The 21,916-nt window shown below is 48.1% G+C and overlaps 1 protein-coding gene across 3 annotated transcripts; it reads right to left on the bottom strand.

Moving 5' to 3' along the window:
- Positions 1-1,298: 1,298 nt before the first annotated feature.
- On the bottom strand, positions 1,299-21,879 carry DPP9 (dipeptidyl peptidase 9). 3 transcript variants are annotated; one of them, XR_003988620.1, is made up of 22 exons: positions 21,720-21,879; positions 19,775-19,862; positions 16,644-16,897; positions 13,812-13,924; positions 13,067-13,240; positions 12,721-12,889; positions 12,424-12,537; positions 12,000-12,128; positions 11,437-11,498; positions 10,824-10,924; positions 9,241-9,418; positions 8,292-8,457; positions 8,124-8,203; positions 6,471-6,623; positions 5,530-5,665; positions 4,876-5,021; positions 4,435-4,581; positions 4,141-4,293; positions 3,513-3,655; positions 3,097-3,208; positions 2,012-2,626; positions 1,299-1,868 (listed from the first exon to the last, which is right to left on the bottom strand). XR_003988620.1 is itself a non-coding variant. In XM_030466202.1 (21 exons), the coding sequence occupies exons 2-21, from the start codon at positions 19,828-19,830 to the stop codon at positions 2,534-2,536; spliced, it is 2,679 nt and encodes an 892-aa protein (XP_030322062.1). In that variant the 5' UTR covers positions 19,831-19,862; positions 21,720-21,879; the 3' UTR covers positions 1,299-2,533. The 3 variants fall into 3 exon arrangements, 2 of the variants coding, with proteins under 2 accessions (XP_030322062.1, XP_030322063.1); XM_030466202.1 differs by having other exon boundaries at positions 1,299-2,626; XM_030466203.1 differs by lacking the exons at positions 16,644-16,897; positions 21,720-21,879 and having other exon boundaries at positions 1,299-2,626; positions 19,775-19,857.
- Positions 21,880-21,916: the final 37 nt, after the last annotated feature.

Raw genomic sequence — 21,916 nt, 5'->3', positions numbered from 1 at the left:
GCAAAGGCTGCTGCATATGGAAAAGTTTGGGATTGTGGTGATTTCCCAGTTAATGTCTGTCAGGATTCTCAGTCCCCACAAGGAAAAAACCAGCTCCCCCTTGCCCCCCCTGTTTTGTTTTTTTTTTAATGGGCTCTAATAATCCCAACAGCTCCAGAAGCAAACTCGGGGGAATCAAAAGAAGCTGTCAGATCTGTAAACTCCTCAAGATGAGAACATTTGAAGAGGGCACTGCAGACATTTTAAGAAACACTTGCTCTTTTGGGACAGGAAAAAGCAGTTTAAATTAAGACTGAAATGAAACAAACTCTGCAAAATAAAGCTTCTTACCATCCACTGGCACCCACCTGGCTCTAAAGAAGGCAAAGAAGGGGAGCAACTTTTCTGCCTGCAGGTTGCTCTCAAGTGAACTTCAAAGATGTGCAACTTCCTCCCTGACATCCCCTTCCACCCCCCTACCCCAACCTCAAAACCTGCCCCAGAAGTTACTCCATGGGGTGTGCAGTTAAGAGCTAAAACCACAACTCCAACAGTCAGGCCAACAATTATTTGGGCATGGGGAAGAGAAGGGGGCAACAAACTCCCAGCCATGTTCAGAAACCAAAGTGCTCCAGCTGGGAGATGCTTTGCATCCTCAGCCCATTTAATTAGAGTTTAATTAATGCCTGACTCTGCTACAGGAAGGGAAAGAGCAAGGCCAGGTTTTGTCAGCTTCCCACTGCAGAGGGGGATGAGCACGGGCAGGCCCAGCTCTGGCACAGAAAAGCAAAGCAGTTCCCTGTGTCCTGGGGTAGGCTGGGAGTAGCTGCACCCCCCTGGGATGTTGGGGTGCTGGGCAAGGTCCTGACCTCCACGCTGGTGCTCCCCAACACGAGTGTCTCTGCCTTGCTCAAGGTCACACAGAGCCTCAATGGCAGAGCCAAGGACACGGGCCAGGATTCCCAGCTCCCCACATCACATCTTCAATTGCTTGGATCCTGCTTCCCCCAAGGAACATCAGGGATTTAATATTCTCTCCACTGCTCAGCAGAGCAACCAAAGAGAGCACAGTGCTTTCCCCACACACACACACACACACACAGAGCCAGCTGCCATTTCCTCCCCAGCCCTCTACACCCCCAGCACAACCACCAGGCAGCCATTCTCTCTTTCCAATATTTTTAATGAGTCGCTACATCTTACACTCATAATTATAAAAGAATAAGAATCCATAAAAATATTTTCTTTTCATAATACGCACTTAAAATACTCCAGGGCAAGTCAACGTGGTTCATTTGGGTGGGGTTTGGTTGGGTTTTTTTTTGTTGTTTTGTTTTTTTTTGTGTGTGTGTGGGGGGGGTTTTTTTTTGTTTTGTTTTTCCTTTTTGCCCCTGGCAGAACCCTTGGCTTGAGGGAGGGGGTATGTGCTCCCCTGAGGTGTGATTGCTCAATCCCCCCCCCCCCCTCCCCAGAACTGCAGTTCCTGTTGACCAGGTAAATAAAAACGAGAAGAAGAGAGCATTTGCTGAGTAAACGGGCAAGGGGAACAGTCACTGACCCGCAGAGAACTGAAGCACAGCCAATTTCAGTGCACATCTGAAAGCTCAGGGTGTGGAGGGAGGAGGAGGAGGTGGGATCAGGAGGCAGCACAGAGAAAACGGAGGAAGGGGGAGGCTTTGCATAAATATCATCCACCTTGTGTTGCAAAAAAAACCCCAAAACGCTGCTGTGTGGTCTCTTGGAGGGATGATCTCTGGGTGTAGCCAGCTGCTTCAGCTGCCATGCTACCTGTTGGCACAGCTCCCCTTGTGAGCAGCCATTAGAGAAAGGTATCAGAGGGCTTTGTGAGCGACCCCAGCCACTTCCTCCATCTGCTCTGCAAAATTCAACTGGAAAATAGAAAAAAAGACTGGTGTTGCATGCTTCTGGAGAGCTCTCTTCATATCCCAGGGCTCCACGTTGTCTCAGCAGCAGGGCCAGGACACAACAGCAGCAGCAGCAGCAGCAATGGATCAGCTCCCCCAGGGCTTACCAATAGGTAGTAGTTCTCTCTCCCCTCCTACTCCTGGCTTAAGGCAGCTTGCTGATTCGGCTCTTCCATTTCTAACACAGGCACTGAGTTCTTGCAGGTAAGAGGAAGGGAACTGCAGAGGTGCAGCAGAAGGGGGAAAAAGGACGGAGGGGGAAGAAGAGATGGACACAAACCTCAGCCTCGGGAGACAGACCACTGTCCATTGATTCCCAGGAGAGAGGGAGTAGCAGCAAAAAAAAAAAAAAGCATTATCAGCCAGGCTGGAGGAGAGGAATGGGACGAGCAGCCGAGCAGGGGCAGACTCCAACGTGGAAAGTGAAAGAAGGTGGCACTGTCCAAAAGGGAAGGTGCCCTCCAGCCTCTCCCCTGCTCTTGGGGGTTGGGGAGAAAGACCCAGCCCAGGGGTGGGCACTCAGCCACGTGTGTGCTCTGGGTGAGATGGCTGTGGAGGGAGGTGGCAGTGGCAGGGCACGGGAGGGGGAAGGCGAGCTGTCAGTGTCCAGTTTGCAGAGGTTTGTGCTCTCAGAGGTATTCCTGTAGAAAGTGCAGCAGTGTGATTTCGTAGTGCTCTCCTGACTCAGGGCACCGAATACTGTGTCTCTCGTTGGGGTAGATCTGGGTAGAAGCAGAGACAGGGCAGTCAGCCAGGAGCAGCTCCTTCAGCACAGAGAAACCTCTCACATGTCACCCCTTTTCCCTCAACCCAGAGGCCACCAGGACAAGGAGGTGCCAGGGAAGGTCTGAGTGCACCAGTCCCCACCTCTCATCACGTTGGTGTGCTCTACAAGTCCTCTCTGCCACCTCTGCTGCCACCAGCCAAGTGAGACAGCAACACTTCAGAGACAGAAAGTTCCAGGCCTCAGGGCAGAAGCCCTGATTGCAAATGCTCTCAGATCCAGGGCCACATCTGCCAGCAGTGGAGCAGCCACAGTGCCACCTCCTGGTGTCACAAAACCCAGGCATTTGCTGTCATCACAACAAGACGTGGGAGCATCTGCCTCCACCTTCTCCCACCCTCGGAACACATGGCAGAAGACTGTTTCCAGATTTAAGAGACCTTCCCACTTCACTCTGATGCCTCCTACCTGCAGCTGGTAAGGTTTTCCAGCCCGGATTAGCTGTGATACCAGGAAGTTGGTGTGAAAAAAGTGCACATTTTCATCCAAAAAGCCATGGAGGATCAACAAACGATTTGGCCTGCAGGTGGGATGAGAGATAGGATAAGAAACCCCACAAAAAGCTCTGCAGTGGGGCAAGCTCTGCCTGTTGGCAAGACAAAACTAAGCCAGAAAGGCCACAGATGTGGTCCTGGACCCCTCCCTGGCAAAGGGGGTGGGGGTACAATGCCCCAACTTGCTGCAGAAGGCAGCGACCCCAGATCCAAATGGAACGGGATCAGAATCCACCCAGTCCTTTGGGATTCACCATGGGTGGAACCAGTGGCACCAAGCAGGATGTGGGAGCAGGTTTTCAGCAGATCACTCAGTCTCAGGGTACTCACTCATTGGGAAGCTTTTCCACATGTAATGCCACAGAACCAGCCTCATAACCCTGCTGGTTGTTCTCTGGGATATCCATGTACCGCTCGGTGTACCCGGTGTCATAGGCCATCCAGACTGTGACAGGAGCACCTGCTATAGCAATCTGTCAAACACAGAGGTGGCAGGAGATAACCTCAATTAGCACAGAATCACAGAATGTCAGGGGTTGGAAGGGACCTTGAGAGATCAAGTCCAATGGGCACATGCTGAAGAGTTTGAGTCTTTCCCTTCCTTCCTGAAGAGGCAGGAAAAAAAAAACCAAACCAGGCTCTGGACTGTTGTGTCTCTCACAACAGAATTCTTCTACAGCAAACCCTCTAAAAACTTAAGCTTCCCCTTTTCAAGGAGGACTTGTGGAAAATCCAGAAATGGTGTTGGGATTTGGGAAGGGGATTAGGAATCAGTTCTCTCAGTGGATGTCAGGCCAAGTCCTCCATTGGAACAGCCCCAAACCTCAGACAGGCACAACCAGCCAGGACATTTTCACCCATCCATCAGAAACATTGAGCAAAAAAGCCAACTCCAGATACCAACAAGCTACAGAAGAAGCTCAGTGTCCCAAGATGACAGCCCCATGGCAAGACTCACCTTGAAGATATTGGGTTTACAGATCAGACCCATGAGGGACAGAAACCCCCCATATGACCACCCGTGTATGGCGACCCGGCTCAAGTCGATGAACCCGTATTTTTCTGCTACATAATGTAAACCTTCCACCTGGTCCTCTATCTCCACCTGACCCTGCAAGACAACAAGGAAGTTTAACTTAGTGGCTTTCTAAAGCTAAAAAAAAACCCCAAACAAACAGAAAAGACAAGAGGAGAGCTCACAAGGCAGCCTGAGAAAGAGCAAAGAAGCAGAGCCAGCAACACACTACGTTACCATCTGGTTTTTCAGGGCCCCTTCAAATTTGAGTCCTCGTTGGCAAGAGCCCCTTCCATCAATCACCACTACAGCATAGCCCAGGGATGCCAGTGTGTTCAGCCGTAGGTACTTGATTCCTTTGAAAGAATTATTCACTAGCTGCACCTGCAGGAGGAGGGAAGAGAAGTTTCAGGGACAAGCAGCTGCCTTTCCGTGCCTTCCTATGCCTGTGTCACACTGTGTGTGATCCTGAGCTGGAGAGCAGCCACTGAGCTATCAGAGCAGTGCAAAGCAGACAAAATGCTGGAAAAGTCAGCTGAGGTTTGAAGCAGAGGTCAGAACAGAGCTCCAGTGCTCACTGTGAGCCTGAGTCTAAGTCTTGATGCATGACTGAGCTACAGAGCTCTGCCCTGAGCAGCAGTCCCAGGGCTGACATCAGCAGTTAATCTGGATTATTACCTGAGGGCCTCCATAGACAAAGAGCACTGTGGGATGCTTCTTCCCAGGCTGGACATCATGAGGTTTGTAGACCATTCCATAGAGCTCAACATCTGACTGAGTGTGGAAGTGAAAGATCTCAGGTGGGATGTAATCTGGGGGACAACCTGCAGGAGGAAGTTCAGACAATAGCCATGCAGTCCCTGGAGCAGGATCTGCCCCACCTGAACAAGCTCATCCTGTCCCCAAGAAGGGATTTTTTCATACCAAACTGGACCAAGCCTTCTCTCTGAGAAGCCTCACACTGGGAAACAGACAGCAACACGTGAAAGGTTAAGAACAGGGAAGGAGAAAACATTCACAGGAAGGGTTCAGGTGCTGCTGTCAGATGTGTCTAAATCCTTGAAAGCTACAGCCTTGCACTGAAGTAGCCACTTCATCCAAGATACTTGCCCCTCTTCAGGAGCACTGCTGCCACTCACAGCAGGAAGCAGGAACATCTTAAAAAGCCTCTACATCAGTTCCTGCCCCCTAAAGACATTTCCCCCCCCCTTCCCAAGTCCTTTTCTCTTAGACTGAAGTCACTTAGGTTATTTCTCCTCTCTGCCCCCTTTGGCTCCCATTAGAAGATTATCCCAGACACAACCTGGCACTGGCATGTTCTGTGGGACTTACTGGCTGCCTCCATCATGCTGGCCCAAAACTTGGGCTGCTTGTGGAGAGGGTCATCATCAGAGCCACTGAGCTTGTAGACGTGCACGCAAGGAGGAGTGCTCACACTGCTGTAGTGGCTGATGAACATGTCAAAGTTCTACAGATGGGAGAAAGAAGAATTAGGGGAATCAGATCTTTCATTTCCTACATCCAGTCTCCTCACAGAATCCCCAGATGTCACAGCTTGGAAGGGACTTCTGGAGATCACCTAATCCAATCCCCTGCCAGGGCAGGGTCACCCAGAGCAGGTTGCAGAGGATAGCATCCAGGTGGGTTTGGAATATCTCCAGAGATGGAGACTCCAGACCTGTCTGGGCAGTCTGTTCCAGTGCTCTGCCACCCTCACAGTAAAGAAGTTCCTCCTTAGAGAATCACAAAGTAATTCGGGTTGGAAAGGACCCCTGAAATCACCAAATCCAACCCTTGATCCACTCCCCCCATGGCTCCCAGCCCATGGCACTCAGTGCCACATTCAGCCTTTTCTTAAAAACCTCCAGGGATGGAGAATCCACCCCCTCCCTGGGCAGCCCATTCCAATGCCTCAGCACCCTCTCTGTAAAGAATTTCTTCCTAATAACCAACCTAAACCTCCCCGGGCAGAGCTTAAGCCCATGGCCTCTTGTCTTACTGGTAGCTACTTGGGAGTAAGTAGGTCATGTTTAGATGGAACTTCCTACATTCAAGTTTGTGCCCATCACCTCTTGTCCTGTTCTTGGGCACCACTGAATAAAAGACTGACCCAATTTTTTCCATGCAGTTCTTGGGCAAAACCTTCCAGATCTCAAGCAAGCAAGGCAAAGAAGGCCCCAAGCCCCCTTACTGGGTCATGATTCATTACCATGCCTGGATAGAATCTGTCAGTCTGGACACAAGGGGCATCTTGTATCTGAGAAACAACAAACCTGGCTCATGGAACAGCTGTGGGAGAAGCCTGGAGTGGTGAGTCTTACAATTTCTCCAGGAGATTCATAGCTGACTACGTAGAGGTGGTGCTCCAAGGGGGTGTCCTTGGTGCCTTGGAAGTACACCAGCTTGGCAGCCTCATTGACCCAAATCTAGGTGGAGAAGAGCAGTGACAGAAGGATGACAACTACAGTTCAGCCTGGCTCCAGCTTAAAACACAAACAGACCATGACAGACTGCTAAGGGATCAACCACAATGCCTGGGAACATGACAGGTTGGAGAACACACCCACAGGACTTAGGGAGAACCTCATAAAGTCCAAGTAATGAGAAATAGTCACACAGCTTTCTGGAGAGACTCGAAGTGTTTGCTTACTAAGGAGCACAAACAGTTGGGCTCTGTGCCTCCCCAGGTGAAACCAAGAAGATTCTGAATTTACATAAAGCATCTTCCCCTAGGAATGGCTGGACTGGAAGGCTATAGGTATAGCAAGCATGGCAATGAATTCCTGTCCATGGAAGAATCAGTCTAATAGCTCCAACAGTATGAAACTTTAAAAACATATTTTAATGTGGTTTGATGTCCAGATAAAGCTGCTTCTAAAAACCACCTGACCAGCCAAGAAGAGACTCCAGCTCTTAAATACTGCATTGATTCAGCAGCAGAAACTGTTTTCCACCTTCCAGTTTCCAAAAGCTGAAGCCCAAATGCTATTTCTAGCTTAGACATGGTTTGAAGACCACTGTGGACAGCAAAGGGAAAAAAAAAAAAAAATCCAACTCAATTGGCCAGGAAAAGCAGGCAGAGCCCTGTGGAGCAACAAATGCATCAAAATAATTGCTGCTAACACAATTTTAGCCATAAGACATCCAGGGAAGAGCTGTGGCCAAAATCAACAGCATGTACAGTGAGAATCCACATGAGGAGGGACAGCAGGTTAATTGCAGATTGAGGAAAAGCAGCAGAACCCAAATGCACAGAGCTGGAGGGCTTTTAAAAAGCAAGAAGTGAAAAATCCAGATTAATTGGAAATGAACAGACAAGGTCTTTATTTTGACAGAAACCACTTGGGAACATTAAAGATCAAACTCCAAGTTAATTCCTGAAGCAAAAATGGAACGTGGTTTCTACAAGATTAATAAAAATTCATTTCTGGCTGTTCTGCAACCAATAACAGATCCAGATCCTCCATATTCTAAATTGCTTTATACTCCCCAGCTGCCTTCTTCCTAAAGGCTCTACTGAGGGATCAGCTGGAGCCCAAGAGTTCACTCTAAGCACAAGGACATATTTCCAATTCTCCAGTGCCCACAGGGGTTAAAACACCTCAGCAGAGGTAGGAATCCCAAGTTTCTCCACCAAATAGTTCTTTGTTGCTCTTGAAACTCAGCCTTGTGTCCTTTTTTATGGCCTGATTCACTCGTGGGATTTACCTAAGGAGCAATCTGAAGTCTGATTAAAAAGGCAATCAGTTCGATGCGCCCTGGCCTACAGCACTTCTGGGGAAAGCAGAGGCAGCAATAAAAGGAGAAACAAAATGAAGCTTAAGTAGTTCTAGCTGGTCCCAGGTGTAACAGAGGGCGTAGGCCAGGACTGTGGGCAGACAATGCAGAGCTGTAATACTGCAAGAGAAGATAAAAATAACCCCTACCTTTGATCCGTGCCTCGCCAACACCTCCCACTCCCCACCAGTCAGGGCAATCTCCTCTTTGATAGGACATTTGAAATCATCTAGAAGAAAACAGGAGAAGAAAAGTCACCATCTTCCCCAAAAGACAAGATGAGGGAGGTCCCAAAGCTGAACCATCGATGCTCTTACCCTCACTGTGGACATATGGCTGCACCCAGTCATGGCTGCCTTGCTTCAGGACTGCTGTCACCCTGTACAGGTGACAGAAACCTGTTTTGCATTCGTTGGCTCGGATAAAGCAGAGTTCTTCCTCCTCTCCCTCAGGTTGGATGAAAGGATAGAAGATATCATGAACCTGGCACACGAGGGAAAGGACCAGTGAGTGGGTTTGTATTCAGACAGGAGAGACACAGCCAAGGAGTCAGTGCTGAACTACTGGGCTTTCAAAGGGAAGGAGGAGAAATACCTCTGATAGCACCCACATGGGTAAAGCCATTCTCTACTTTCCTGTTACCACAGAGAAACTCTGGGCCCATGAGGAAGACCATGCACTGTCCCTGGCTGCCACTGAAACCAGTCCCAGTTTGGCCTCTGAGCCAGACATCTCAGCTATGTGAGTCCCACCAGGGCTTGCTATTCCACCACCTTAGGGACACCCCAGTGTGACCTCCAGGCCCCTTTGTCACTCCACTGCCAAGATATTAATCTTAAAGGCTGAAATTGTCCCATCCCCTATGCCCATTACCCACCCAGGGTAAGTACAACACATTTCAGAGCTTAGGGTTGCTCGTGCCTCAAGAAGCCTTGTGAGAAAGTATCCCCCAGAAGAACAGCAGCATTACACCCAAAAGCATCAGTGTGCCAAGTGCCTGGGTTCATCAGGAACGGCAGCAAGAATTAAATGAGCAGCTCCAGCTGCAAGGAGATGGCAGGATCCTCATCTCTGCATGAGAATCCTTCTCATGTCTTTATCACAACCCCTGAATTAACACCAAATCTAGCACTACTGAGCAGCCAAATGCTGTAACGTGGACTAAACCAGACAGACTAAACCAGACACACAGCCAACATGAAAATGGTGAACTGTAGGGGAGGAAGAGGCAAGGCTGTGTTCTCCTCCCTCCCCCGAGCCTCTTACATTTATCCACACATCAGTGGTTTCTTCATAGATCACAAATGGCTGGACATTTTCTGGCACAGTTTTGGCAAATTCAGCACGCTGCTCCTCATTTTCTGGGACTGGAATAAAGAGTGCTGGAGGCAAAAGGATTAACTGCAGCCGCTGCTGAGGTCTGTCTAGGAACATAGCCCAGGCACTGGGGGAAGAAGTTGGAGGTGAATGTCAGTACCACAAAATAAATGTCCCTTCCTAACACTCAGGACATGCAACCTTCTCCCCCCCACCCTCACTGGCAGAAAGGATTTAGGCATCTGAACACAAAGCTCTTCTCATCACTGCTGCTTTCTAACCTCCTGGAAGCTTTGCCAACAAACACCTATCACCAGACAGCCTTGGTGCTTCACAGGGTTATTGTTCAGACAAGATGTCTGACAGATTTGCCAGGGTGCTTCTTCCAAGGGAGCACTGTTAGCACAACCCTTTCTCCAGAATGGAACTCTGCCTTGGACAGCCCCTCTCTTATCAGGCAGCAAGATTTGTTTTCTGGCAAGCTGCTAAGGAGCTAAAGAGATCACTCTTCACATCATCCATTTGGAGGTTCCTCACTGCAGGCTGCACTAGCAGGGAAAGGCACAGACCTGAGACAACTGCCAAGTGAAGGAGCTGCTTCAGTCTCAGCTTTGTTCCTGTCTGAGGGGAGACATTTGAAGTGGTGCTGCACTGCAGGCCCCTCAGCATGACAGCTGGCAAGGCACTGCTGCTTAGCGTGGCCACCCCAAGGCTTGAAAGTGCATCAAGGGAACTTTCAGCATTAAAAGAGACTTTCAAAAAGAGCCACTTCTTCCCCCAACATCCCGGGGACTGTGGATTTGGTGAACTGATCTCTTCAGCACATTTAGATAAGCTCTGGTGCAGAACACAAGAATGACACCAATGGGATTACCTTCTGTAAAGCTGGATGGATGAATTTAGCTTCCAGAGCAGAAAATTAATGAGGAGTTACAGAATGCAATCTTCAAAGACAGATAAGTCACCTTAACTTGATCTGGCCAGAAACTAGTTAACAGCCAAGCAAGCTTTTGAGGGGGAAAAAAAAACAACCTGAGAGCTTTAGAATTTCAAACCAATCAGATTGGTGTGAATTCTGTAACTCTTCAAGCAAGACTGAGTCTCACATTTGGAGCACCAGGAGCACACTGGTCACATCTTTGCCCTTGCACACACAAACTGCCCATTTTTCCATGATATATTTAGCATTGATCACAAGCTGGAGCAATGAATAACGACAGAATTGCCTCTGGTACATTTCATTTCCAGCAGGAAGCATATTGTACTTGTGTTAAACACCTGCAACTCAAATTAATTCCCTACAGCTCCCAGCTTAACAGATCCATGTCACCTAACTTTGTAGTTGTGACTTAAACCCCACAGCTTGTCACACTGGTCTCCAATTCATCAGTTTTAGGATGATACAGCACAGAAGAAACCAAATGCTGATGTGCCATTTTTGGCTTTAAAACCAGGTCATGACTACAACACAAAGCAAAAGTTCAGCCAGGGAAACCCTTGGAAGCTTTAGTTTGGAAGAAAAAATTCCATACTATTTGCCATCTCGGGTCCATCCAGCACGGGCAATGTACTCCACCGTGGGAAACAATGCAGCAAATGGCTGCACCAGCTCCTTGTCCTGAGCACACACAATCTGCAGCAAAAGGAAGGTCCAACATCAAAATCAGAGTGCCACCAGACCTCCCCACCTCCCTCCTACAGAAAATCAGTGGAATGGGAGACTAAGGAAGTTTAATTGTTGGCATCAGCAAGGGTCAAGCCAGGAGAAGCCTTTCTACAACTGGCAGGAAGGGAGAAACAAGCTTCAAAGCAAAATGATTTTGGCATTCAGCCACAGAAAAGGAGAGAGTCAGGGACTGGAGCCCAGGATTAGGTTGGGCTTCAACCCTCCTGCTCCTATGACTGACACTGTGGCACCACCAGGTTAACCCTGACTCTCCCCCTCCCAGTGCTTTGTCACCACAACACTTTTAAATTAAAAGTTTTTCTGTTTCTGAGAAAAACACATTCTACAACCAGGTGCTCCAAGAGGGTGAAGAAGGCTAACATTACAGGATTTCTTAGTGACCTTGTCTTAATTCCAGGAAGCTTCAGCAGCAATCAACCATCTTGTGCAATATCCCACTCTGAGTTGTTATCACTTACCTTCCCCTTGCTGTCTGTTTTAAATTCTGCCAGTTTTAATGTTATCTTGGGGTTTTTGCTACCTGCAGAGAAGGATTGAAAGAATACCAAGATGACCAACTGGAACACTCCATGGTTACACACAGTACAGCTTCTAGAGATGAACTGAGCCTGGTCCTGCTAAAATGGCCAGGTGTGAATATATATATGGATGTGAGCAAAGACCACAGTAATGACCAGAATCATTCTGGGAAAGGGGAAAGTTTGGTTTTCCCTTGCCTAATTGGCTGTGCATATCCTCAAGAGGGAGAGGAAAGATGGGATTCAAACTGTATTCCACAACATTCCATCAGATACATTCAGTTTTCTCAACAACCCTTTCATTTAGCTGAACTTCAAATCCCATCCCCCTTCTCTTGGTACATTTTGAGCTCAGAGACTCAATTAGGCCTCAGCATATCCAACCAGCTTCTTCATCCTAGTAAGTGCCCAGATTAATCATGGAAATTTTACAGCACAAATTCCACTGCTGCTGCCAGCAGGAGTCAAGAGCTGCATTAGCAGCCCTGTGGTATTTCACTTACCTGTCCTGGGGTACCGATACGAGTCTGTTTTTCTCTCCTCCAAGGCAGGTGAAGGAACATGAATTATCTCCACTTCTGACTCATCCACTTCCTCATACAAGATCCGCAGTGTTTTTAAATCCTCTGAACCTAGGACAGGCACAGCAAGTGTGTTTGCTACAGGGCTTTTTTCCCCAGCAGTTTCTGACTCTCCCCGAGCAGTGTGGCAGGAGCTCTGATGCTGTCTGCGTCTCCTGTACAGCCACAGCTCCTCCTGACCACCTCAGAGCACAGTTATAACCCCTGAGTCTTTTGTTCCTTTAGGTGGCCCCCCCAGAAACACCAAAACCCAGGCCAAAAGGAAAACTTGGCTCGAAATGGCATGGATTGCAGGGGTCAGCTGCAGGTACAGTGTCAGGACTTGATGAGCAGAGCAGGGACTGACCTTCTGTAGAGGCTGTGGGACACCACCAGTAGCCTGTGAAACGATCAAACTCCTCCTGAATGACAAAAGTGGCTACACCAGCAGACTTGGGGTCATCAAGAACATTGGATAAGCCTAGAAAGGAACAAAGAAGAGACTGCATTTACATCTCCTTGGGAAAAGCTGATCCAAAAAAGAAGAATTTTTCTTTTTTTAATGTTTTTAATGTCCTTCTTTTGAAGAAACATGGCATGAGCCCTTCCACCCACACCTGTCAGAAGGAATCTCCTTTTGAGTCTGGTAAGAAGCAGCAGTTACCCTTGTGGCAGTGTGTCATCCTCTTCTCCTCTCCTGTCTCAATGTTTGCTACCCACAGATCATTGTTATTAATGAAGGAAAAGAAGGCAGGGTCAGCAGGGCAGATCTTGGGATCCATTCGTGGCCCTGAGCACTGAGTCTTGATCTCCAGAGGCTTCATTGGAGACACCTACAGCAGCAACAGACACCAAATCAGCTTTATATTTAAAGGCTTAAACCACAGTGCAGCCCATGAAATGTGAGCAACCACAGCCCTGAGGGACACGAGACCATAACCAAACACATCTCCCAACAAAACCATGAAGCCTGTTCCAGGTGATATTGATGAAATCACTTGCAGACTCACCATGAAACCATTCTTGCCCCCATCTCTACAATGGAAGAGGCTGTTGCTGGCCTGGAAGAGGAACAGGCCACTCTCACTGTGGAAATCATAAGATGTTATTCCAAAGACACCAAGTCGCTTGCGCTCCCTCAGGAGTTCCTCTTCTCTGGAATACATCCCATGGTGAGGGGTTGCCTAGTATGGAAGGAAAGGAAAATCTGAAAATATCTGCAAGGAGAGAAACTTCCACAGGACACAGTGTGGCACCAGATGGGCTGTGAGTGCCCAAAACACAATCTACCAGACAAAACCAGTCAGCAGCTTTACCTGCAGGTCCATAACCACTGTACCCCAAGCTACAGGGCTGGGCCAGGAGGAATAAAACAACCACGTGCCCCAAAGTTCCCTCTGCAGCCAAGGGACCAATTGGGAATTGATCAATTCTGCAGCTGGCACTTCAGCAGCAACCCAGGACAGCTGCACTTGCTCTGCTTATGCAAATCAGATGTAACCAATTAACTTAATGACCTTATCTACAGCTTCCACAAACAGTTTCCATGTCAGACACTGCAACCAAAGGCTCTTCCAGGGATCTTGAATTACCCTGAAGAGGACTGGCAATCCAAATGGGGTCAAGACAGCTAAATTCTTTTCCACAAGCTATCTTTTTAGCAGGGAAAAAAGACCCAACACCCTCCACTCCCTTCTTCACCAATCCTGTTAGTGACAAAGCTTCCCAACCCTGGCTCTCCACGTTTCAGCTTACCTGAAAGTGATCCAGCATCTGTTTCCATGACAAGAGTAGCAAAGCCTCTTTCCGTACCTTTTTGGGAATCTCTGAGTAAAGGAGGGAATTCTCTCGGCTGCCATATGGCATTCCTGTGAGGAGAACAAAAAGCAGCATCCTATTTCAGATTAGTTAGCCAGGCCAAAGAGGAGCAAGAGCAAATTAAAAAAACCCATAATTCTGGTAAGAGGAGTTAGGGCTGTACAGGAGTTTTTACTCATTGATCCCAGCACGACACCCAACTTGTTTAAATTGAAGGATTTATTTCTTTAGAAACTTCCATAAAACAAGATTTTACATTAACCAACCCCTTCAAACCTGGTCACGTCCAACTTTCCTCTCTGTGGACTGCTCAACCCACACCCTGGAGCCAGACTGAAGAAGCCACTCCCTGAGTGGGTGACTCAACATGAGTCTCCACTGTGCTCAGCCAGAAGTTTGGCTGCAGGGGCTCAGCCAGGACAGGGCAGGAGCCTGAGTGAGGAGGAGAAAAAGCTTAGAAGCTCCAGAGAGCCCACTGAGGTGTGAACCAGTACAGCCAGCCAGCAGACCTTGTCATTTTACAGAAGCCTGTGACTGTGGTTATCAAATAAGCTCTTGGCCTTCATCCAGTTTCCAAAACAACCGTGAAAAAAAGAAATAATATCCTAACACGTGATTTTTGGCAGTTTCAGCAAAATCCAAGACTGTGAACTTGACCTCTATGTATGCTGCAGAGACTCCCTGGATCAGAATTTCACACAGTGCCCTGATAATTGTCTGCTCTGCACATGTTCTGGGCAGAACAGAGAGATTTCTGAGCTGGTTAACTCAGCAGTACAGGCACTTCAAATTAAAACTGAAATATTAATAAGTGCTCAGGCAAGGAAAGCAATATGTGAGCATATAATCCTCTGAGATGCAGAAACACCAAAGTGCTGAGCATGTGGTGTTTAATATAAGCAGCATCTGCTATGATACAACAGAATATTCTATGGGGACAGCCCAGGAATGATTTTAGATGTCCAAACAGAAACAAAACTGCAGACAGGAACAAATGACTATTTATACACACACTTGACCCTCATGTAGCTGTGATGTGGACCTCTTTTCTCCTTGTTAGATCAGCACTTTCTACAACCAAAAATATTGTCTTCCTTCCCAAAAGACATTCAACTTTGTTCATGACATTCAACTTCTGCAGCAAAGCCCTCCAGAATTCTTCATCTTACTCCTGGGCATAGAGTCACTAACAGCATTCACAGAAAGACCTGAAAATGTTATTTAATGTTAAGTGTTACAGTGGGACAGGAATAGGATGCTGATGTTAACCACTTAGGAACTGCTGAACTGGGCTCTGTGCATTTAACAGCAACTCCAAAGGTGCTCATGATGGCAAAAGGAAGAATCAGCCTTTCCTCTTTGTTGGGAATGCTGGGAAGAGGCACTCTGGGATTACCTGGGATTACTGAGCTCAAATGATGGATCAGTCTGCTCACCAACCACCCTGTACATTTCCTTAAAGAGAGAAAACACTGAGAAGACCTTTATGTGTCTCCTTGCCTGGTTCTGCAGCAGTCACACCCACAAAGAGCACCAACCAGTCAGTAGCTGGTCTGGTTGTCAGTTCATACAAGAATGTTTGTTTTGTTTTGTTTTTAAATTAGCCACTTAGGCTTTTAGTTCTTTAGTCATCTACATCAAAAACTGTATCAAAGTCAACTTGCCCTTGAAATCCATTCACCTTTAAAGCAAGTCTCAACAAGAAAAAACATTCTAATTGTGGATACTGCCCTTTCTTGTAGCACTTGTGTCATAAAAATGTGTGAAGGAACTATAACAAATCAAGTCACTGGCACATGGCTGCTGCTTCATGACACAACAAATCAGTTCCTCAAATCCAGCATCCTATGTCCTCCAGTGACCTACACTCAGCAACTCAAAAAAAAAAAAAAACACAACAAAAAAGCAAGCAGAAAAAAGAAAAAAAAAGCAGGGTCACTTCAGGGAAGCAGCAGTCACTGTATGGAGTTGCACATCATGCAGTTTCTTTACTGGCCCAGGAACAATCAGCTCATGCCCCAGAGCACAACAAACTCTTTATAGTCTATAGAGCTTCCCATGTTACCAACCACAAAATTATCCAGTTACTAAAATCAAACCACTCTGTCACTAATTACACTGTGGCTGTAATGAGGGACCTGTACAGCCCAGCATTCTGCTGTCCCTCCAGCCTGCTGTAAAGAGGAGATGTCCCTGAAAATCCCATCAATAGTTCATTCCCACTGAATGTTTTGGGTTTTTTTTTTCCCTGCCCTTAAAAGCATTCTACCTGTGAGGTACTTAATAAAGCAGGGAGACACCACCACTCCCCTTGCCATTAACACCTGGAACTTAGAATCATATGATAGAGTCATAGAATCAACTTGCAACAATTCCTGACAGCCAGTTCCTTGGAAAGTCAGTCAAGTAAATCCTACAGAGGCATCAGGAAGTCCTGAGTCTGAGAAGCAGTCCTGAGTCTGAGGAGCAGTCCTGAGTCTGAGGAGCAGTCCTGAGTCTGAGGAGCATCCCTCTTCCTGGCCTCTGTCACCAGGGAGGACTTCCTGGCCAACACTTCCCTGTGTCACTGAGCAAAAGGCAATGGACTGGAGAGCTCTCTGCTCATCTACAACCTTTGCTGCAGACTGAGGATGCCAACCTGGAGCACCATCACTTAATCTCAGCTTCTCCCATCCCACAAACTGAGATTCCTCCCATCTTTTCCCTCTCCTGTTTAGTTTGGAAGCTCTCCAGTGACCCATTCCCACTGGTGTCTGGCAGGTCGCTTACCCAGGTAATAGAGACGATGAGAGTGGGGGCTGGATTCCTCTGTTTTCCGGACAAACTGGAAATCATGGGGAGCTTTGTTCACTATCATGCCTGAATACTTCCTGCTGCTGTGAATAATGTCACGCAGCCCATCCCAAGAATGCTTTTGCACCTGGAATTGGGAAGGCACATCCTCCATCTCGACCACTTCGGAACTGTCCGACAGCGTGTCCACTGCAGTCATCCTCTCTTCCCCTTCAGAACTGGATAAAAAACTGAGGGAGGAGTTGAGGGAGAGAATTAAGCTATAAAAGAATCAAGCATTTTGTTGGTTAGAGGAAGCTCTAAGGATGTAGTAAGCTTGAGAGAACAGGCACTCCTTAAACTCCAGATCCTAAGACTCTGGACATATTGAAAGGAAAAGTCCATCTCCCATCCTGTATCCAGTCCTGTAAATGCAGACACAAAGCTCAGAAAAATCACTCTCAAAAGTCTAGAACTAAACTGTGAAAGGAAATACAAGCAGCTGATTCTGGGGCAGAAAACAATCAGCTTGGCCCCAGGAATTGTGATGGATAAGTCATCAAAGCTATGACCTATCATAAAGGCAGATAAACTTCTGTCCTGGAAGACCACAAAAGCAAAGTCCCCTTCCTGCCCTCCAGGAAAGAGTTTTCATCACTTAAAGAGAGAGGTTTAAACTCAAGCACTGCACCTCACTTACCTGAAGAGCTACTGCAGCCAGGAATGAAGTGGGAGAGATGCCACAACAGGAGGAAAACAGTGCAAATGTCTTTGGGAACAGGAAAAAAAAAAAAAAAAAAAGGAAAAAAAAGACAGCCCCTGGTTGTGTCCCACAAAACATGGCAGGCATTCCTTATCCCTTTCCAAGCAGTTACTGAATGAGAGTCTACAAAATCCACCTCCACATGCAGCTACAGCAGATGTTAATTTGAGGAGAGGTGGACTTCCAGACTTGCCCAAGGTCAGTGATGTAATCTATTGCAAAGCAGGAATGGGACTAGGGAAACCAGTTCCTGTCACCCCATTCTAGAAGCTGGAGTTCCCTCCACTAGGACATTTTAGTTGTTTTGTGGGTATCTGGAAAAATGTCACCAGGAATTTTGGAACAACTTCAGTTTACTGATAATAAAGATGGAGAAGTTTGCTCTGAGGAGATGGAATTGCTGCCTTTGACCCATCAAGAAAGGGGAAACACTGACAAAGGATTACACCAAAAAAGGCCACGTCCTCAGCAGCCCCAAGATTTACATTTTCAAATCAGATGTTCCCTGCATGCTCCCTGTCATTTGGGACAGTGACCTGCAGTCTGACAGGAGAGCAGCTTCTGAGGTGAAGGATTAAGCAAGATTTACATATGAACCAAATCTTGGAAGACTTCAGGACTTGGTGAGATGCACAAGAAGCTCTTTTCCCAGCAGAAGGAATCAGGGGAAAGGATAGTTATTTATATCAGCACAAGAAAAAAAACTTTGTCTCTGCCCATTTTCTGCCAGCAGGATTTTTCAGGAGAATCCCAAGTGTTCCTTGAGGATTACCAGCTTGCACCTAACTAACTCTCCAAAAGGAAGTTGTCACCTGGCTTGACATCTTACACAATTTCTGCAGGAGATGAGAAAACCTCAACCAAAGTACAGCTGGACCTCTTAAAACTACAGGCATATGGTAAGGAGGGCTGTAAATATAAATCTTCAAATCACCAAGTCCCTAAATTGTACAAAATGTGTGAAAAATAAATCAAGAAAACAAGCTCCTGAAATAAATCTGGTACCTACTGCCCAGCAGTAAATCCACAGCTTGAAAATAAATTTTTAAAAAGAAGTATTTTCCAATCAAAGCCAGGCAGGAAACCCAAGTGAAACCACAAAAGAGAACACGATGGGATGCTGTAAGGCTGTGAGTGCATCTCTGGTCTCTACTGCCTGGATCCAGAGCCTAAAATCTCATCTTCAGGCAGCAGCATTGCCTGTCAGAAAGAGGTGACAGGAAGACCACAAAACCCCATCAGCTGGGTACAGCTCTCTCCAGACAATCCCACTGCAGGTCAAGTCAGTTAATTAAAATAATCTGGCTGTGGCTCAAGGTTCCTGCACCTTCATTTCCTCTCACCCAGCTGGTGAAATCATCTTCCTCAGCCAGCTTGACTCCTCAAGAAGCAAAGAAGCACCTTAAAAGGCTCAAAATAGCCCCAAAATGTCATATTGGAAACTGGCCAAAACTGAAGTGGGGGCTGCAGCCCCTTCCAAATGCCATCACCATCATTTTGTGATTCCCCAGGGAACTGGAAAGCCCAACTTTTAGTCTGGCACCACTCTCATCCTGGTGATGCTGACACTGGAGCAGAACAGAGGACTGGGATAAGCAAAGTAGGTTAAAGTGGGGGAAGGGATAAACAAAATGAGGTGAAATGTTGGGAAATACCACTGTCAGAGCTTAGCTCACTATGGAGCCTGGCAGAACTCAGGTCCTGACTTGATACAAAGTAAAATGAAAACCTGATTGCTTTGTCCATGGCTAGAGACGTCTCTTGGCCAAAACCTAACAAGAATTTGGCAACACTGAACAGGTAGTAAACATAGATAAGGTGTAACTTATCTAACCAAAGCTGCAGGGGGAGTTTTGGGATGAAGTTATTCAAAGGTGAGCTGGGCCAGGACAGTGATTTTAACCATCTTAGTCCCAGGTGGTCTGGAACATTGGGCATCAAGAGAGCAGACGTGGGACTCACACTCACTGCCAAGGCTGTCCTCACACTGAGGAACCAACTCAGGTGATGAAGAAGGTCTGCTAACCCCACTCCCCAGAACACACAGCTACCCCTGGGAGGTATTTTCCATGCTTTCTCCATCCTGGGCAGGTTAGATGGGTCAGATATCCACATCCACCCAGCCCTCCTTCAGGGAAGACAAGAAGGAAGCAGAGGCAGGAGATCAACATGGGGGAGAAAGGAAAAATTGAAAGCTTGGAGTTGGAAGTGAGAGGGACAAGTTATCCTCCTGAGTCACTTCCTGACCCACAGATCCTGGCACAGAGTTCCCCGGGCAGGACTGGAGTTCTTCATTCATTCCCAGAGGTGCTTTACTGCTCTGTGCCACACAACCAGAAGGTCAGTAAAGGCACAGGACACATACCTTCTCCAACTTCCTGCAGTCTCTTTTTCCAGACGAACCCTCTTTATCTTCTGCATTAACTACTCAGCAAGCTGGGCAGGACAGGAAACTGGGAAGGAAGAGGAAAAAAAGCAAATTTTTTTTTTTTTTTCCAAATTTCATACAACTACAGTTTGCCCCTCGCAGGAATGAGGCTGTGTCAAAGCACCCTCTGTAGGTCAACACTCCCAACTGAGCACGGAGGTACAAAGAAAATCCTTGGTTTGCACCAGTTCCCAATCAGTTTCACCAGCACATGGTGGATATCAGCAGCCCAGATAAATCTGATTTATCTGTCCCTGAACAATGGCACACGGTGAACTCTGCAGCCTGCCTCCTTCTCTGCTAAAAAAAAAAAATAATTCTTAAAACCCAAGAATCCTCAGCACTGACCCTTCCTTTCACTCCTCTCCCCAAATCCTGAAATTCTTTCAAGTACCAGGTATGAAGAATTGAGAAAGCAGAGGCCTGATGTGTACAAGAGTCAAACAAAGGGCACGAGGAGGCACCAGACAGCAGTCCCACTTGGGACATAAAACCCACACCTGCCTTCCACACCAGAGCTGCTCCCCTGCTCCTCAGCCCAGTGCCAAGGATGAACCCTGGCTCCCCCCACGAAGGTGCTGCCTTCACTGTCACCCTCTCTGTCCCAGCACATGAAGCACAAAGATCTTTGTCTCCTCTTCAGAAGAGCTCTGAATCACAGACACACCCCAGACCTGCCACCATCTCCTGCCCAGCGCCCCGGATCTGCTCAAACAGCCATTTCTCCCCCCAAAACTGTGCTCACAGAGGATGAGGAAAGACAAAGAAGCTCCAGCAGTGAAGTTTCTGAAGCTCAGGGGAGAGCAGAGAGGGAGGAATTAGCAGCATCCAGTAATTTAAGTGCAATTTTTTTTTTTTTTTGGATGAAGGGCAACAGGAGCAATGCTCAGGAATGCTGAGTAACCTGGTCTGGTCCCAGAGCATTGAGCAGAGGGTTGGTTGGATCAGAGACTTCCCGAGGTGACTTCCAACCTCAGCTCATTCTGTGATTTTAATGACTGAAGCACACCTCATCCTCATCCTCATCCTTGCCACAGCTCCCAGAGCAAAGGAGCAATGATGCTGAACCCAGAGGAGAAGAAACTGAACAAAACAGACAGGAGGAGACGGTGAATTGGGATCAGTATTTGTCAGCAAGACCCCGAGGGGCTGTGGGTGCCTTCAGGAAGAGCCAAAGCCACACAAGTCACCTAGAGAAGCCCTTACAATGGTGCCTCTGTCACAGCCGACAGCTTTGAGACCTTCTCCTCCAAAAAAGAAAACCCAACAGACGTTGGAATAAAGCACTGGGGGGTTCTTTACAGGAGGATGGAGTTTTGGGGAAGGCCACCAGCAGCTGAGGGTCCTTGCCTGGCCACCTCCTGCCTCCAGGGTAGGGAGCACCCTCTGTGTGTGTCCCCCCACTGCTGGGGCGGCTCTTTACCTGTGTAAAAGGAAAAAAAAAACCCAGAAAAAGAGGAGCCAGAAGCTTCTCATCCCCCCGGGTAGAGCACAGACTGCTGGGGGGGGGGAGCAAACAGCCCCCTCCATGGCAGGACAAGGTGTCCCGCCCCGGGAACACGAACAGCAGCTCCCTCAGAGCACAACCGGGGGGAGATCAAACCCCTTCCTCAGGACATGGGGTGACCGCACCCCACACCCCGCGGGGGACAGAAGTGTGTGCGTGGGGGGGCAAATACCCACCCGTAACGAAGCCCCCCCCCCTCCCCAGCCCAGATGAGGGGGGAAAGCGGCCCAGGGAAGGGGGGCGAATGCTCCTGCTCCAGGGTGGGCCCCCGGTCAGGCCCTGCATGCAGCAGGGGGGGTGTAAAGGGGGCAGAACCCCCCCCCTCCGCCTTTCACCTCTCCGGTCGCAGGGAAACCCCCTCCCCTCCTCACTCACCCCGGGGCGCGGCGACCTCCCCCTGAGGGGCGGCTCCTCTGCGGGAGGGAGGTGGCGGCTCCGTCACTCCCGCTCCATGTCCCGGACACTGGGGCAGCCCCGGAAACGGGTGAGGGGGGGAGAGAGAGGGAAGGGAAGGGAAAAGGGAGGGGGGGGGGGGGGGGGGCGGCGGCAGCCACAGCGAGAACTTTCACCCG

Source organism: Calypte anna, chromosome 28, assembly GCF_003957555.1.
Source record: "Calypte anna isolate BGI_N300 chromosome 28, bCalAnn1_v1.p, whole genome shotgun sequence".
Classification (NCBI taxonomy): Eukaryota; Metazoa; Chordata; class Aves; order Apodiformes; family Trochilidae; genus Calypte; species Calypte anna.
This window is presented reverse-complemented; position numbering and strand designations above follow the sequence as displayed.